The 15,288-nt window shown below is 51.2% G+C and overlaps 2 protein-coding genes across 4 annotated transcripts; both read right to left on the bottom strand.

The window, feature by feature from the left end:
• Positions 1-760: 760 nt before the first annotated feature.
• LOC113923110 (peptidyl-prolyl cis-trans isomerase A-like) lies at positions 761-1,240 on the bottom strand. The gene has a single exon (XM_035721929.1). The coding sequence runs from the start codon at positions 1,238-1,240 to the stop codon at positions 761-763; it is 480 nt and encodes a 159-aa protein (XP_035577822.1).
• A 9,423-nt stretch (positions 1,241-10,663) lies between these two features.
• On the bottom strand, positions 10,664-14,212 carry PRPH (peripherin). Of its 3 annotated transcripts, none has more exons than XM_027593645.2 (9): positions 13,642-14,212; positions 13,172-13,232; positions 12,894-12,989; positions 12,322-12,489; positions 12,094-12,219; positions 11,785-12,005; positions 11,625-11,674; positions 11,310-11,389; positions 10,664-11,057 (listed from the first exon to the last, which is right to left on the bottom strand). In XM_027593645.2, exons 1-9 carry the CDS (start codon positions 14,181-14,183, stop codon positions 10,992-10,994), a joined length of 1,410 nt encoding a protein of 469 aa, XP_027449446.1. In that variant the 5' UTR covers positions 14,184-14,212; the 3' UTR covers positions 10,664-10,991. The 3 variants fall into 3 exon arrangements, with proteins under 3 accessions (XP_027449446.1, XP_027449445.1, XP_027449447.1); XM_027593644.2 differs by having other exon boundaries at positions 10,664-11,060; XM_027593646.2 differs by lacking the exon at positions 11,310-11,389 and having other exon boundaries at positions 10,664-11,060.
• Positions 14,213-15,288: the final 1,076 nt, after the last annotated feature.

The following is a 15,288-nucleotide window of genomic DNA, read 5'->3' on the forward strand; positions in this document are numbered from 1 at the left end:
GTCAGCTCCTATCATTTTTAACCATTATTGGGATTCTATTTTTCCCTCTTACTTCCTCAGAAAGATCTTCCCTATTATTCCTTTCACTGTTATTCTCTCTCACAATGCCTTGTTCTTTTCCTTCATGGCATTTCCAGTTTCTAATTATATATTTAATTGCCTGCTTACTATTATCAGTCTTTTCCACTGAACTGTAACTTCCACGAGCGAACAGTTTATTTTGGTCGTCTTTGTACCCACAGGGCAACCTTGTCCCATACCTGGCATATGACCTGATACAGAGCAGGTGCGCAACAAATATTTGCAGAAATGATGACTGGATAGATAGACAGATGGAGGACAGGCAGGTAGCTCTAAGCATCCACACAAGATGACCCTTATGGCTTTTGTTTTTGTCTTATCTTGAAAATATTTTGATTTTATAATTATTATTTATTTAGATTTAATAAGTTTTAGTACTTTTTCTTTTTATTACCCTTGCTTCTCATATCCCACCACTTTTTTCCATGACTACTTTTTCCTACTTTTTCATTTTTTGTTGTTGTTTAGTTTTTATGTCATAATCATAAACTAACTCTGCAATCCAGCTAGACTTGGAAGGGAGCAAGGAAAATATGGAGCCCACAGAACTGCAGCGAGAGCATGAGGATTATAGGATACTTTGAGCAGATAAGGGTGAAGGGGTGCTCTCCTGAGCTACAGAAGGAATAGTCTGGTAGTTAAGATAAACACAAGTCAGATTTATTAGATTTGTCCGCAGTTAGCAATGGTGATTTTTTTTGCTGGTCTTGCCATTCCTGGACCCAAAGTGCTCCATGGCTTCCATAATATTCATGTCGTCCTTTACCTTGCCAAAGACCACATGCTTGCTGGGTAACCACTCAGTGTTGGCAGTGCAGATGAAACGCTGGGAACAATTTGTGTCGGATCCAGCAGGTGTCATGGACAAGATGCCAGGCCCTGAGTGCTTCAGGATGAAATTTTCATCCTCAGATTTCTCCTCATAGTTGGCCTTGCCACCAGTGCCACGATGGAGTGTGACATCACCACCGTGGCACAGAAATCCCCGAATAATTCTGTGAAACGAGGGACCTTTAGAACCAAATCCTTTCTCCCCAGTGATCAGAGCACAAAAGTCTTCTGCTGTCTTGGGAACTTTGTCTGCAAACAGCTGGAAGGAAACGAAGCTCAGGGGCCTGTGGCGCAGGGCGATGTGGAAGAAGACGGTGGGTTTGACCATGGCCAGCCTGTGTGGGTGCTCAGGGCTGCGGTGTCTGCCCTACTGTTTCGTTTTTTAACTTCTTATCTGGAGTATCTCCTCTAAAGATTCTATCAGAGAGAATCTGTGGGTGATAAAATTCCGAATTCTTCGTCTTAAAATTTCATCAAATCATTGATACTTTGAAGATAGAATTCTAGGTTTGAGACAATTTCTCAGTGTGTTTGCAATATTTCTCTGTCATCTTCTTGTAGCTTGTGTTTCTGGTGAGAAGTCTGATGTCGCCATGATCCTTATTCCCTTGTAGGCATTCTCTGTGAGCTTTTGGAATTTCCTCTTTATTGTTGATGTCCTGAGACTTAAAATGCAGATTCCGATTCAGTGGGGCTGGAGTGGGTCTGAGAGTCCTGAAATCTAACAGTAACATGTCCTGGTTGTGTTTTGATTTATCCAAAGGAGCACTTGAAGGGCTTTGCAATTACACCTATCTTTTGCATTGGAGAATTTTTATTAAAGTCTGGTTCATGGCTTGGCAGCACTGCCCACCCAGACCCACTGAATCAGAATCTGCATTCTGATAAGATCCTCACACGATTTGTATACATGCTGAAGTTTGGGAAGTACTAGTTTATTTTATTCTCTCCCACTCAAACTCCTGTTGGACAGATTTAGGCATTTGTGCATCTATTATCCATTTTTTGACTTTTCTTTTATATTTTCCATTTATCCCTTTGTAAATATTGGAGCAATGCACCCCTAATTTAATCTTCAATAGGAGAATTCTAGAATTCTTCAGATGATCTGGGTTTATACATATATGTATATACAGCTGGCCCTCGAACAACATGGATTTGAACTGTGCGAGTCCACTTATACATGGATTTTTTTCAATAAAAACAGTACAGTACTGGGGCACCTGGGTGGCTCAGCTGGTTGAGCATCTGCCTTCGGCTCAGGTCATGATCTCAGGGTGCTGGGATCGAGTCCACACTGGGCTCCCTGCTCAGCGGAGAGCCTGCTTCTCCCTCTGCTTCTGCCTGCTGCTCCCCCTGCTCGTGCTCTCTCTTTCTCCTGTCAAATAAATACATAAAATCTTTAAAAAAAAAAAAACACAACAGTACAGTACTATAAATGCATTTTCTTGTCCTTACGGTTTCCTTAATAACCTTTTCTTTTCTCTGGCTTACTTTATTGTGAGAATACAATCTATGATAATATATATAAAGCAATACATACAAACTATGTATTAATTGACTGTTTATATTATCAGCAAGGCTTCCGGTCAACAGCAGGCTCTTAATAGTTAGGTTTTTGGAGAGTCAAAAGTTATACATGGATTTTTGACTGTGTGGGATCAACACTGTGTGTGTGCATGTGTATATCTATATATATATTTAATTTTCTGCATATCATAGTGTTTTGACATCCTAAAAAAGAAATCAAAAAACATAAAACTAAAAATAAATAAATAAATAAATAACATAAAACTAGAAAGAGGCTGCCTTTCCAGGGCTAGCTGGCTCTTAACAGCTAGCAGAGGACTCAGCCAGGAGCATGCCTTCAATATGCAAACTAACCAACTCAGAGCCCTGCCTCTTCTATCTGGCTCCTACACCCCAGGAATATATATATATTCCTCTGTCCCTTTTGTGGTGTATATAAGGGCTCCTTTCCTTTTTATAGCTGAATACTAGTCCATCGTGTGGATAGACCACATTTTGTTTATACATTCATCCACTGATGAACATTCTCATTTTTTTCCCACCATTTGCGCTTATGAATGGTGCTGCTATGAACACACATGTTCAGTTATTTGTTGGAGTACTGGCTTTCATTCTTTGGGGACTTCTGGGACTATACTGAGAACAATAAAACAGGACCTTTGGGGGGGGAAAAGAATTACCTTGATTTCTGGATTTCTGGACCACTAAGAATGCTTTCTGTTTGTTTGTTTTAGGGTGTGGCTAAGTATTTGTTAATTTGTTGATACATGTTTTCTGTCATTTCTAGGGATTTGGATGTTCGATGGTCAGTTTTATGTGTTGACCTGGCTGGGCTACAGTCCCCAAACACGAAGGTAGGCGTTGTTGTGAAGGTTTATAGATGTGATTACAATCCACAATCAGGGAACTTGCAGGGAGATTATCCTGGATCGGCTGGGTGAGCCTGATTGGATCCGCTGAAAGGCCTTCCGGGGACGAGCTGGGGCTTCCTTGACCAACAGGGGGCTCCACCTGTGGGCAGCAGTTTCCACCTGTGCAGGACGCTGGCGGCCCACTCTGCCTCCTGGCCTGCCCTCCAGGGTTTGAACTTGCCCAGCAATCCCCCACGGTCGTGTGATCTAGTTCCCTGCAATAGATCTCTTAACACATATCTCCTGCTGGTTCTGCTTCTCCGGGTGAACTCTGACCGATGCAGGTTTTGGTACCGGGAAATGGGTGCTGTTGTAACAAATACCTGAAAATGTGGACGTGGCTTTGGAATTAGGTAACGGGTAGAGTCTGGAATAACTTTGAGGAGGATGATAGGAAAAGCCTACCTAGCTTGCCTTGAAGAGACTGTTAGTAGAAATAGGAATGTTACAGTTTGCTAGTGAGGGCTCGGAGGGGAGTGAGGAAGCACCGTGCAGAATACCTAAATCCCCACAGACAGTTGGGAGAAATATGGACGTTAAAGGTGCTGCTGGCATCAAGGACTCAGAAGGAAATGAGGAATATGTTATTGATAGATGGAGGGAAGGAGATATTTTTTATATAGTAGCAGAAAGCTTAGCAGAATTGTGTTTTACAGTTATGTGGAAAGCAGAATTTGTGAGGGTGAACGGGGGTATTCATCTGAGTTGCTGGGTGTTGAAGGTGTGGCCTGATTTTTTTTTTTCTTGCTTGTTTATAGTAAAATATGAGAGGAAAGAGGCAGAAAAGGCATCAGAACTTGTTATTTTAGAAATTTTCATCCCACCCAGATTGCAAACAATGCTAAAATTAGGCCATTTGCTGTCAGGAAAGTGTGCTCTGAGGAGAAATTTGAGGATGTACCTGGACAATCTTTTGCTAGTGCCTAGGAAGGATCAGAGGTCAGAGTACTCAATCGCATGAAGGCCCCTTTGGAGGGATCAGCCATGTGACCCATGGATTTCCTCAGTCATGTCAGCAGAAACCAAGCAGAGAAATGGCATTGTCTAAAAAGATCTGTGGAGGCGCCTCTTGTCTACTGGAGTAAATCCCAGAGCCATATACAGGAGACCCACATGGTTCCTGAGAATGTCTTGCAAACAGAGACCCTACCAGTTTGTCCTGAAAGAGCCAGACAAAGGGTAAAATGGAAGAAAGCTGTTAGACGCCCCCCACCCCAGACTGTACACCCGGGAAACGAATAGCTGAAAACACACAAGAGAGAGGAAGGCTGATTCCCAGGCCAGACAGTGAGGCCGGGAAGCGGGGCCAGGAGCCACAGAAGAGCATGCCTAGGCCTTGCAACCTTATGTGGTTTTGCCAGGTGGATTTTGAATTTGCTCTGCAACCCCCTTTTTCCTTTCCAGTTCTCCCCTTCTGGATGGGAATGTCTGTAGCTGTTACCTTCTGCCTGTCCCACCGTTGTATCTTAGGAACAGATAACTTGTTTTCTAGTGTCACAAGTCCACGGAGGGAGAGGAGATTCCCCGCTCCCCAGGATCCATTATACCCAGAGCCTCACCCACACCTAATGTAGGTGGTTTAAGTGATGAGATTTGAGACTTCTGAGCTGATGACATCTAGATGAGAGTTTGCCCTTCAGCTGATGCTGTAATGGGTTGAGACTTTGGGGGACCCTGAAATGGGGTGAATATATTTTGTAGATGAGACCAACATGCATCTTTGGACACCAGAGGGCAGAACCGTGGTGAGTGTAACAATGCCTTCCCCTGTCCGCATCCCAATGCCCAGAACCTGTGGCTATTTTCTTACATGGCAAAGGGACGTTAATGACATAAATTAAAGGTTTTGAGATGGGGAGATTAAGCTGGATTGTCTAAATGTGCCCAATGTAATGACAAGGATCCTTACCAGAGGCAAGCAGAGATCAGTGATGGGGTCCCTGGCTTTGAAGATGGAAAAGGTCACAGGCCACTGAATGTGGACAGTCTTTAGAAGTTGAATAAGGCTTCTCCAGAGCTTCTAGCAGGAACATAGATCTGTCATCCCATTTTAGACTTCTAACTGCCAGCACTGGAAGATAATAAATTTGTTGTTTTAAGCCACTATGTTCGTGGTAATTTGTTGCAACAGTAATAGGAAATAAATACAGTATGAAGAGAAGCTGCAGGACATGCTCAAGCTATCCTCTTGAAACAGAAAAAAACCTCTGATGTTTATACTGTGGAAGAATAACTCAACTGCAATCCTTGGTTTATAATTTATGATCGTCCCAGGCCACCTTGCTCAGGGAAGCCATCTGGGAGGCCATATTCTGAACCATGTCCCCTCATTCTCCTGCCTACGGGATAGCTAAGACCACTCAACCCTGCATGAATCATCTCATTTATTCTTCACAATAATCCTGTGAAGTAGCTTGTTACAATTGTCTCCATTTTACAGATGAGGAAATTGAGGCAAAGAGAGGCCAAGTATCTTTCCCAGAGAAAGATACTAGATAGATCTTTCATGTATCTAGTGAGTAAAGATCCAAGATTTAAATGCAGATTCTTAATCACCATGCTATCTGTTAAAATTAAAACGGTACTTTCCACATTCTTTGATGAGTTTAAAAAAACATTTGCTGAAAATGTGGGATTATGTAACAAAACAGGTTTAGGAACAAATACAGCCAACAATGGTTCCACATTTATCAACATTTGTTAATCGGTGGGAGCGGAAGTGCACAGGGGGCGAAAGCAGCCTGTCAGCCCCAAGAGCTCAGTGTTTTGGACATGTGTTGGTCTGTTTTACAGAGGAAATGGGAAATGTCAATTAATCTGCTAAGGCTAGTAAAGTGGGCATCTTCTGTGAAAGGAAATGAAAGCAGAACCAAAGAAAGCCCTAGAAGTCAGCAGGCAATGGCTATTAGACCCTGGAAGCCAGAGGACCATTGAAGCCATAAGTGAGAAGGACTATGAGGGCGCCTGGGTGGCTCAGTCGGTTAAGCGACTGCCTTCGGCTCAGGTCATGATCCCAGGGTCCTGGGATCAAGTCCCGCATCGGGCTCCCTGCTCGGCAGGGAGTCCGACCCTCTTCCCTCTCGTGCTCTCTCTCATTCTCTCTCTCTCAAATAAATAAATAAAATCTTTAAAAAAAAAAGTGAGAAGGACTGTGAGAAGCAAAGGCCAGGGTGGGGGATGAGGGCATTTGCTCATGGTGACAGGAGCCATAGAAGCAGTAGAAGCCTCCATCAGGGAGCAGTGTGCGTCTGCAGCTGAGGGGCCTTTCTGTCACTTCTCAGGCTCGGTGGGGCCTGGGGGGCCACAGAGTCCGTTCTTCCTAGGAGGCCAGGTCACCCACCCGTTTCTGGGTTCCTGGAAGCCATTCCCACTCCACCCCAGGCAGCTGCAATTCTCAGTCCCCTTACTTCCGGGTGTAAGCTCACAATTCACTCCCCTTTGCCTGAGATGTCTGGTTAGTCTCTGTTCTTTGCAATGCAGATAATGAGCTCCTTCCACCCACTGCAGGTGGCCCCTAAGGAATCATCCCTGCTACAATAGTGGGCACCTCCCCGGGGTCCAGGACACCTGCCCACATACCCACCACATCCGGTTCCTTCTAGGAACTACTAAATAAACATGGCCACCTCCTTGCTTTTGAGATGACCTTCTTATAGATGTCACGGGAACTATCTCCGTGCTTCCAGCAAGCTGAGTACAATGAAATCAATGTGGTATAAGCTTTCTTAATTACAATCAAATCCCAGCCCTGTCTTCCTGAGGTTAACATCTGATCCCCCTTGGTTAGAATTGGATTTGAAGTTTTCCTAAAACTCTTCAATCATAGCCAAGTCTGAGTTTGTGTCATTTCAACAGATGGCTGGATCCACCCATGACAATTTGATTCTTTCTAATTCTCCCCAGCATTTTAACATGTTCAAGTATGGGTTTTTTCTCAATTTTTTTTTTTGCCACAATCCAAGATAAAAAAAATGTATTTTATATGACAAGCCAATACACATGTATATAAATACATTGAAAGGTTTCACCATACCCTAACACTTTCTATTCTTTTTTTTTTTTAAGATTTATTTATTTAACAGAGAGAGACACAGCGAGAGAGGGAACACAAGCAGGGGGAGTGGGAGAGGGAGAAGCAGGCTTCCCGCCAAGCAGGGAGCCCGATGCGGGGCTCCATCCCAGGACCCCGGGATCATGACCTGAGCCGAAGGTAGACGCTTAACGACTGAGCTACTCAGGTGCCCCTCTTTTTCTTTTTAAATGTTGGTGTTGACCCAGTAATTTATATCACAATGTTTCATGACCCACTGTTTGAAAATTACTGGTCTGGTTTCGCCTTTCTCCAAAATTTCACTTCTTAAATGCAGGTCTTCCTTTGCTCTGGTTCTTTCTTTTCTTTCCTCAAGTATCTCGAGAGAGTAGTCAGCTCTCCACTGCCTCACCTGGGTTCACTCTTCAAGTGGCCGTGTTTTGTCTCTGGCCCCGCCCTGCGCTGAGGGGCCCTCCCTGAGGTCTGTAACATCTTCCCTGCTGATGGAGCCCAGATTTTCTGTTATCCAACCCCATGCTCCCTGCATCCTCCGGTGCGGTGGCCACTTCCCCCCTTGAAAGCTTTCTCTTGCCTTCCCAAGGCCACACCAAAGCTTTTGTCTGTTTTTCTGTAGTAATATTTCTCCTGTGAGGTAATAAGTGCCACTGAATGAAAGGGAGAGAAAGCAAGAGGTATAAACAACGTGTGTATATGTGCGCCTGTGTGTGGAGGGCAATGGCGGTGGGAAGCCTGCACAATATTTGCAATGGACACTGTGGTTGATTCTCAGCACCCACTCCATATCAGATGATTAGCCCAAGCCGGTCAGTAGCTTTCCCTGGCAACTGTTACTACTCCAGGATTGGGCACACCAATGGCCTTAGCTGGACAGTCTAAAGGAAAGGACTTGTATCTCATACCCGGGAGGAGGTTTTTCTTTTTCCTCCACTGGATGTGAAGAGGGAAGCATCACCCAGTAGCTGCTGGCAGCCATCTTGGGACCATGAGGAGAACTATCCCAAGGACAAAGCTTCAAGGAGGAAGGCTGAGTAGAACCTTGGACAGAATCTAAGTCCTTGATGACATCATTGAACTACTGAAAAAACAGCCCTCAGAGCCTGCCTACCTCTGGCTCCTTGTTACATGAGCTATTTCTTTCTTTTTCTTTTTTCCTTTTTTTTTTTAAGATTTTATTTATTTATTTGACAGAGAGAGAGAGAGAGAGAGACAGCGAGAGAGGGAACACAAGCAGGGGGAGTGGGAGAGGGAGAAGCAGGCTTCCCGCCAAGCAGGGAGCCCAACGTGGGGCTCGATCCCTGGACCCTTGGATCATGACCTGAGCCAAAGGCAGACGCTTAACGACTGAGCCACCCAGGCGCCCCGATTTCTTTCTTTTTCTTAAAAAATGAGGTATTATGTTACTTGCAGCAGATAGCATCCTGATAGAGTCAGTATCTCAAAATATCCCATCACACCTGAACTCCTGACCTCTGGATCCACCCGCCTGCCAGGTCTTCCTCTTGGCTGCTCCGTAACATCTCACACTCAGTAGGGCCTAAAACGGACTGTTGTCTGGGCCCCCTCCTCCCCCTCCTCTCGTCTTCCTTGTTTCTGTGGAAGATCCACCATCTGCCTGACTCAAGCCAAAACCTTCAGTCATCTCTGCTATTTATTTCCCTCCTGTCCCCAGTGGCAATGTTTCCTCGGGTGTAGCAGAGTCCCTCCACCCTGAATATTTCTCAAATCCACCCACTTCTCTGCTCACTATCACCTCTTGCCTGTTCCCCTGCAACAGCCGCTGACCTGGTTCTCCACCTCCTAATGGCTTCTGCACACCACAGCCAGAGTGATCTTTCTAAAATGCAAATCTGAATGCCTCACCCTCCTGATGAAACCATCTTTTTTCCCTTTTCCTCAGGGTGCATTCGGAGAAAGCCTTCATATGACACGTGAGGTCCTGCATGACCTAGCCCTCATGTCATCTTTGCAACCTCAGGGCCATTCCTCCTTTCTGTCCTTCATTCCAGAATGATAGAGGTACTTCCACTTCAAAACCTGGCTCTGCCTCACCTCCTGCCTGACCCTCTACCTAGAAGGGCTTCCTCCTCTCCCTGCTTTACCTGAATAACTCCTGCTCCTTTCAGTGCTCAGCATCATGGGGGGCGGGGGAACGTTTCCTGCAAGCCTGGGTTAGACGCTCCTCATGTCCCCACAAGGTCATCTTCTTTCCCAGTCACAGCGCTCTTCACAAGGCGGTAATGACCTGCTTGTCAGTCCCTCGCCCCTACCCCAGACTGGGAACTCCTCGAGAGCGGGGACCCTGGCTTACTCCCTGCACGTAGCACAATAATTGACTGACAAAGATCATTTTAAACAAACTCAGAAATGGATCTTGACTTGAAGGCAAGGGCAGGATGGAATAGAGTTGGAGGGCATTGTAGAAGTGGACATTTTCAAGCAGGGTGGAGAGTGAGGGTGGCAGAATCTGATTTGCTAGCCAAGTGTGTCAAGTAGGTTTAGGTGGGTGGCAGGGCAAGGCCAAGGGCAAGACACCACTGAGGGAGATAATGAACCCTGGCAAACGATGATGGTGGCCTGGACTAGGGTGGTGGCAGTGGAGATGGGGAGAACAAGACAGACTTGAAAGAATTAAGAAGTAGAATTGACAGAATTGGAGGGGTAAGAAAAGAAAGGAGAAGAAGATGAGGTGTTCTAATTTGGCAGCAGAAGTTCTTAGTGGTGCCTTCTTCTAGAGTGGGGAACCCTGAAGGAAGAACATGATCGCAGGTGCAGAGGGAAATGAGGAACTCTCCTTTGGACATGTTGAGTTTGAGGGGCCTACGGCACATCCAGAAGGCACCTGGACATTCAGGGCCGCCATAATAGAAGTTGAGAAGGAGTGGATGCAGAACTAGAAGGATAGACAGGGGTCAGAGATGCCAAGATACAGGATGCAGAAAAGAAATGACTAGAGACGGGGCGCCTGGGGGGCTCAGCCGTTAAGCGTCTGCCTTCGGCTCAGGTCATGGTCCCAGGGTCCTGGGATCAAGCCCCGCGTCGGGCTCCCTGCTCAGCGGAGAGCCTGCCTCTCCCTCTCCCACTGCTCCTGCTTGTGTTCCCTCTCTCGCTGTGTCTCTCTCCCTGTCAAATAAATAAAATCTTAAAAAAAAAAAAAAAGAAATGACTAGAGGCAAGGGGGAAGTACTGCTGAGACCGCTCCCCACAGGCATCCCCACTTCCACAGACACAAATGCACTGGAGATGTTTCTCTTGACAGCAGTTTTATTTGATTCACAAGTGAAACTCGGACCCTGGCCCACTCCACTGGTCATGGGATAATGGCAGGAGGAGAACAGATCTGGGGATCGCCAGCCTCTTACTAGGACTCAATAAGGTGGAACATACAGGTCATATATATATGTGTCAGGGCAGGGAGAGAAGGGCCAGGTACTGCTGGCTGGGTAGGGCTTGGCCACAGGTCAGGGAAGGGGTGACTTGTGCCATCCCCTAGACACATGCAGAGCTGAGAGGACTAATTCAGTAGAGGTGTTGGGGTCTGGGACTTGGAGCAGGCCTAGGGCAGGGTAGGGAGCTCTGGACCAGTGGGTTCAGTAGCTGTGAGTAGAAGACTTGTCCAGCTCACTGCGCTGCTCCTTCTGGGACTCAGTCACCACCTGCTGGGGCAAGGCATGTGACGGGCACAAACCATTCAGCACCACCCTCCTTTGCTCTCCTGTGGGGTAGGCTGTCTCCTTCTCCAGCAAAACCAGCTGAGGCTCCTATCTGTCCACCTTCTCTATCGCCCTGTCTCCCTCCAGCCCCAAAGACCGCTAACCCGCAATACTCTAACATCGGCGGCAGCCAGGTTGGGGCTCAGAAATAGTGTGGGCAATGATGGGGTCCTGGGCTCAAGTGGTCCATCTCACCTCCCCATCCCGGGTCTCAATGGTCTTGATCAGAACCATCTTCCTGCCGTGGCTGTCCTGAGGAGGCTCCACCTCAGGCACTGGAAAAAGTAGGATGACGGGGTGGAAGAGAGGAGGCTTGCGGTGTCCCTCCTCTTAAGCCCTCCCTCTCATCTCTGAGGGGAGGGGAGTGGCAGGGCTTGGGGGCACAGACTAGGACTCAGTCGTTCCTGGGCAGAATCGATCCCTGAGCAGAAGCATACATAGCAAGAGTCTGGTCGGGGCAGAAGTGGACCAGGGGACAGGCAGATTGGAAGCCAGGCGTGGGAGACTCACCAGTCGTCTTTATGCTTAAGGATGCAAAAGAATGGACCGGCACGGAGATCCTGGGAGCGAAGCAAGGGGTCAGCGACTGGACCCAGGCCCCGTCCCTTCCCTGAACACCCAATCCCTACCACCCCTTACACTCTCACCCTCCAGCAGCCCCGCCCCCTACCTGCTCTCCTCGCCCTCCAGCAGCTTTCGGTAGGTGGCGATCTCGATGTCCAGGGCCATCTTGACGTTGAGGAGCTCCTGGTACTCGCGCAGGTGCCGGGCCATCTCCTCCTTTAGCTGTCGCAGCTCCTCCTCGAGCCTCGCGGCACCCGCCTGGTACCCGCCCGCCTCCAGGGCAAACTGCTCCTCTAGCTCCCGCAGCTGTCTGAGCAGCGCCTCGTTCTGGGAGGGCAGCAGGGGGTCAACTGGGGGAACAGCCTTCATCCTCCGCCCCCCGCCCCCAGGCCTGGGCGCGAAGTCGGGTACTCACCGTGCCGCGCAGCCCGTCCACCTCACAAGTCAGGCTCTGTATCTGGCGTCGGGACTCGTTCATCTCCTGCTTGGCCTGACGCAGGGCCTCGTGGTTCCGGTTGGCGGCGTCGGACAGGTCCGCGTACTGCGGCGTGCGAGGCAACACAAGCCGTGAGCTGACGGCACGCGCGCTCCCCGCAGCGCCCCACTCGCCCAGACCCTCCCTCGCCCTCCCGGGCTCTCGCACTTTGGACTTGTACCACTCCTCTGCCTCCTGCAGGTTCTTCGCCGCGATGCTCTCGTACTGCGCGCGGATGTCCCTCAGCGCCGCCGTCAGCTCAGGCTTCACGGTGGCCTCCACCTCGACCTGCTGCACCTGTTGGCTCTCCACGCTCACCTGCAGGTCTCGCAGCTCCTGCCGCCCAGGACAACAAGTTGTCGAGGTTGCCGCGCGGATCCCATGCGGGCCGCGCAGTTCACGCACAGAAAAGAGAAGAAACGCTCGAATGAACAGAAGGGGGCGCCAGGGAGTGCAGCGCACCGAGGACTGAGCGCACGTCCCGCGCCCTGGTGTGCTCCAAGCCCGCGGCCAAGTGATGGAGTGCAGTTCCGCTGCTCGCCACCAGGTGGCGCAGGGGTGGGAGTCAAACCACCTGTAGAGGGCGGGTTGAGGGGCTGCGTCTACCCAGCGAATCTCACTTCTCTTCCTTCGGGCGAGTCCTCCCCTGCATTCGCCAATCTTCTCCAGCGCCTGCCTTTCAGCTCCAATGAGACCAACCTGCAACCTTCGAAGCCTCTACTGACACTCGGTCCACCTACCTCCTCGTGTAGCTTCTTGAGGAACTCAATCTCATCCATCAGAGACTCAATCTTGCGCTCTAGTTCCAGGCGGGACAGGGTGGCGTCGTCCACGTCCTTAAGGGGTGTCAGAGGGGGTTCAAGAGCAGGGAGGGACTGCTCAGGCCGAGGAAGGGCCAGGCCCTCCCTGCCTGTCTCTGGAGGCTTCTGGTCGCCTCCTGGCGCCCACGCTTGTCACCCTAGATGCGCAGGCGGGGGTAGACGTGGGGAGACTGCGCTGACGTGGGGCCCGGGCTCACCTTGCGGAAGAGCACGAGGTTGTGCTCCGCATCCTCCCTCTTGCGGGTCTCCTCCTCCAACCTGGCGAGGAGAATGGGCAGAGGCTGAGTTGCAGGGTCACCGCCCAACCATCCGCCCGCGCACCCCAGGGTCTAGGTTAGAGGCTGCTACTGTCCAGGACTCTGAGGAAGGAGGGGTCTTCAAGCTGCCCGACTTTCTCTCTAACGGGCTGGGAGCTGAGATGGCACCCCCTTTATACACAGGGCAGACATAGTGGCTCCTCCCTCCCCTCCCCAGAGAGGCAGCACGGTGGTAGGAGGAGGGCGGGTGTGTGTGGGGGGGACGGTGAGAGCCCGCGGGCGAGCTTGCTCCCTGCACGCGCCTGGGTAGACGAGGGGAGCCACTCCCTCCGGCGGCTGGGCGGGCAGGGAGCCGAGCGAGGAGCAGCCGCCTCGACGGCCGCCGCCCAGCCCCGGCCCTGCCCCCTGACCTCTGCTTGAGCGCCGCCAGGTCCTCCGCCAGCCCGTCGCGCTCCACCTGCACCCGGTCGCGCTCGCGGCCCAGCAGCTCTAGCTCCCTGCGCAGCTCGCGCAGCTCCTGCTGGCACAGCTGGTCGGCGCGCGCCGGCTCCTGGCCCCGGGCCTGGCTCAGCTCCCCGCGCAAGGCCGCGTTCTGCTGCTCCAGGAAGCGCACCTTCTCAATGAAGTTGGCGAAGCGGTCGTTGAGCTCCTGCAGCTCCTGCTTCTCGTTGCTGCGCGTGGCCAGGAACTCCTGGTTCAGGGCCTCGGCCATGGAAAAGTCGAGGCGCTCCGAGGGCAGGCGCAGGAGGGCGCCCGCGCCCGCCCGGGGGCCGCGGAAGCTGCCCAGGCGCACGGAGGAGCCGGGGGACGCCGAGCCCAGCAGGCGGCTGCTCGAGAAGCGGGAGCTGGACGCATAGGAGTAGGCCCCGGGGGACAGTGAGGGCGGTGGCCCGAAGGTGCGGCGGTAGGAGGTGGAAGTGACGCTGGCTCGGAGGCCCGACGGGTGGCTCATGGCGGCCGAAGATGGGCAGTCACCCCTGGCAGAGCTGGTCCGGGAGCTGGGAGGGAGCTGCAGACCGCTGCGAGGCGGCTTTATAGCCTTGCAGGCTCAGGGGGGGCACGGGCAGCTCCTCCCACTGGCCTGACGGCGGGGCTATGTGGGGAGGGGGACGCCCCACCCCTGCGGAGCAGCAGGAGAGCCGCACCCTCCCTCCAAGGCTCTTGGCACCCTGCCTACTTGATTCCCCCTGTTGCTGGCGGGGAGGGAAGCGGGCCTGGCGACCACCGGCAGGCCTGGGATGGGGGTCAGCACCTTCCAGCAGGCATCCAAAGCGGGAGCCTAGGGTGGGAGGGCCTGACAGGAGCTGGGGTTCCCGCTTGAAAGAGCTGGTAAAAATCGGAGATGTGCAAACGTAGAGTCATTACACTGTCCCCCTGAAATTAATATAATGTTAGGTCAGTTATACAGCAGTAAGAGAAAGGGGGGGATGGGAGGCCTGGAGGTTGAAGGGCAGGCTTCTGGCGCCTGAGTGGTGAGGAGGTGGCCCAGGGCAGATGGAGAGTTGGCCTGGCTTCAGCCCCAGGGCCTGTGCCCCCACTTGTCCCCTGAAGGCTAGATCCTGATTTTACCTGCTGTCAGCTACCTCTCTGTTACCACACCCAGGGAGGAATGGGGGACAGGAGGGCGAGCAAGCTCAGGGGGTGGGGAAGGGCTGATCCCTCCGTAATCCCCAGAGCCCCGTGGAGGTCTGCTGCCTGGCGCCAGCTCTGCAGCTAATGGACTGGCCATTTCCCCTCCCCCTCCTCTGGACACTTGGCCAGGGGGTTGCCTGCTGATGGCTCAGCCTTAAAGACACAGCTCCCAAACCTGGACCTACACCAGGCCGCCACAGGGTCGGCCCGGGGGGGGGGGCGGGGCGTGGAGGGTGGCTGGGCCCAGCTCTGGGTCCCACTCCGGAGGGTCTGTGCCCGGCCAGAGGCCGAGCTGAACGAGCCAGTTGTAGGCTGTCCAGCTTTACTGGATTCTCCCTTCCCCCAACCAACGGCTGCTCAGTCATGGGCCTTACGGGAAGCAAAGTGATTCCTGAGGTAGGAAGGGGAGGGGGCTGAGGGCAGCA

Source organism: Zalophus californianus, chromosome 9 (genome assembly GCF_009762305.2).
Source record: "Zalophus californianus isolate mZalCal1 chromosome 9, mZalCal1.pri.v2, whole genome shotgun sequence".
Classification (NCBI taxonomy): domain Eukaryota; kingdom Metazoa; phylum Chordata; class Mammalia; order Carnivora; family Otariidae; genus Zalophus; species Zalophus californianus.

Coding starts and splice junctions, on each gene's coding strand:
- LOC113923110 (XM_035721929.1), bottom strand. CDS start 1,240: ATGGTCAAACCCACCGTCTTCTTCCACATCGCCCTGCGCCACAGGCCC.
- PRPH (XM_027593644.2), bottom strand. CDS start 14,183: ATGAGCCACCCGTCGGGCCTCCGAGCCAGCGTCACTTCCACCTCCTAC. Junction 12,990..13,171: donor ACCTCGTGCTCTTCCGCAAG/GTGAGCCCGGGC, acceptor ACACCCCTTAAG/GACGTGGACGACGCCACCCT. Junction 12,220..12,321: donor AGGAGTGGTACAAGTCCAAA/GTGCGAGAGCCC, acceptor CGCACGCCGCAG/TACGCGGACCTGTCCGACGC.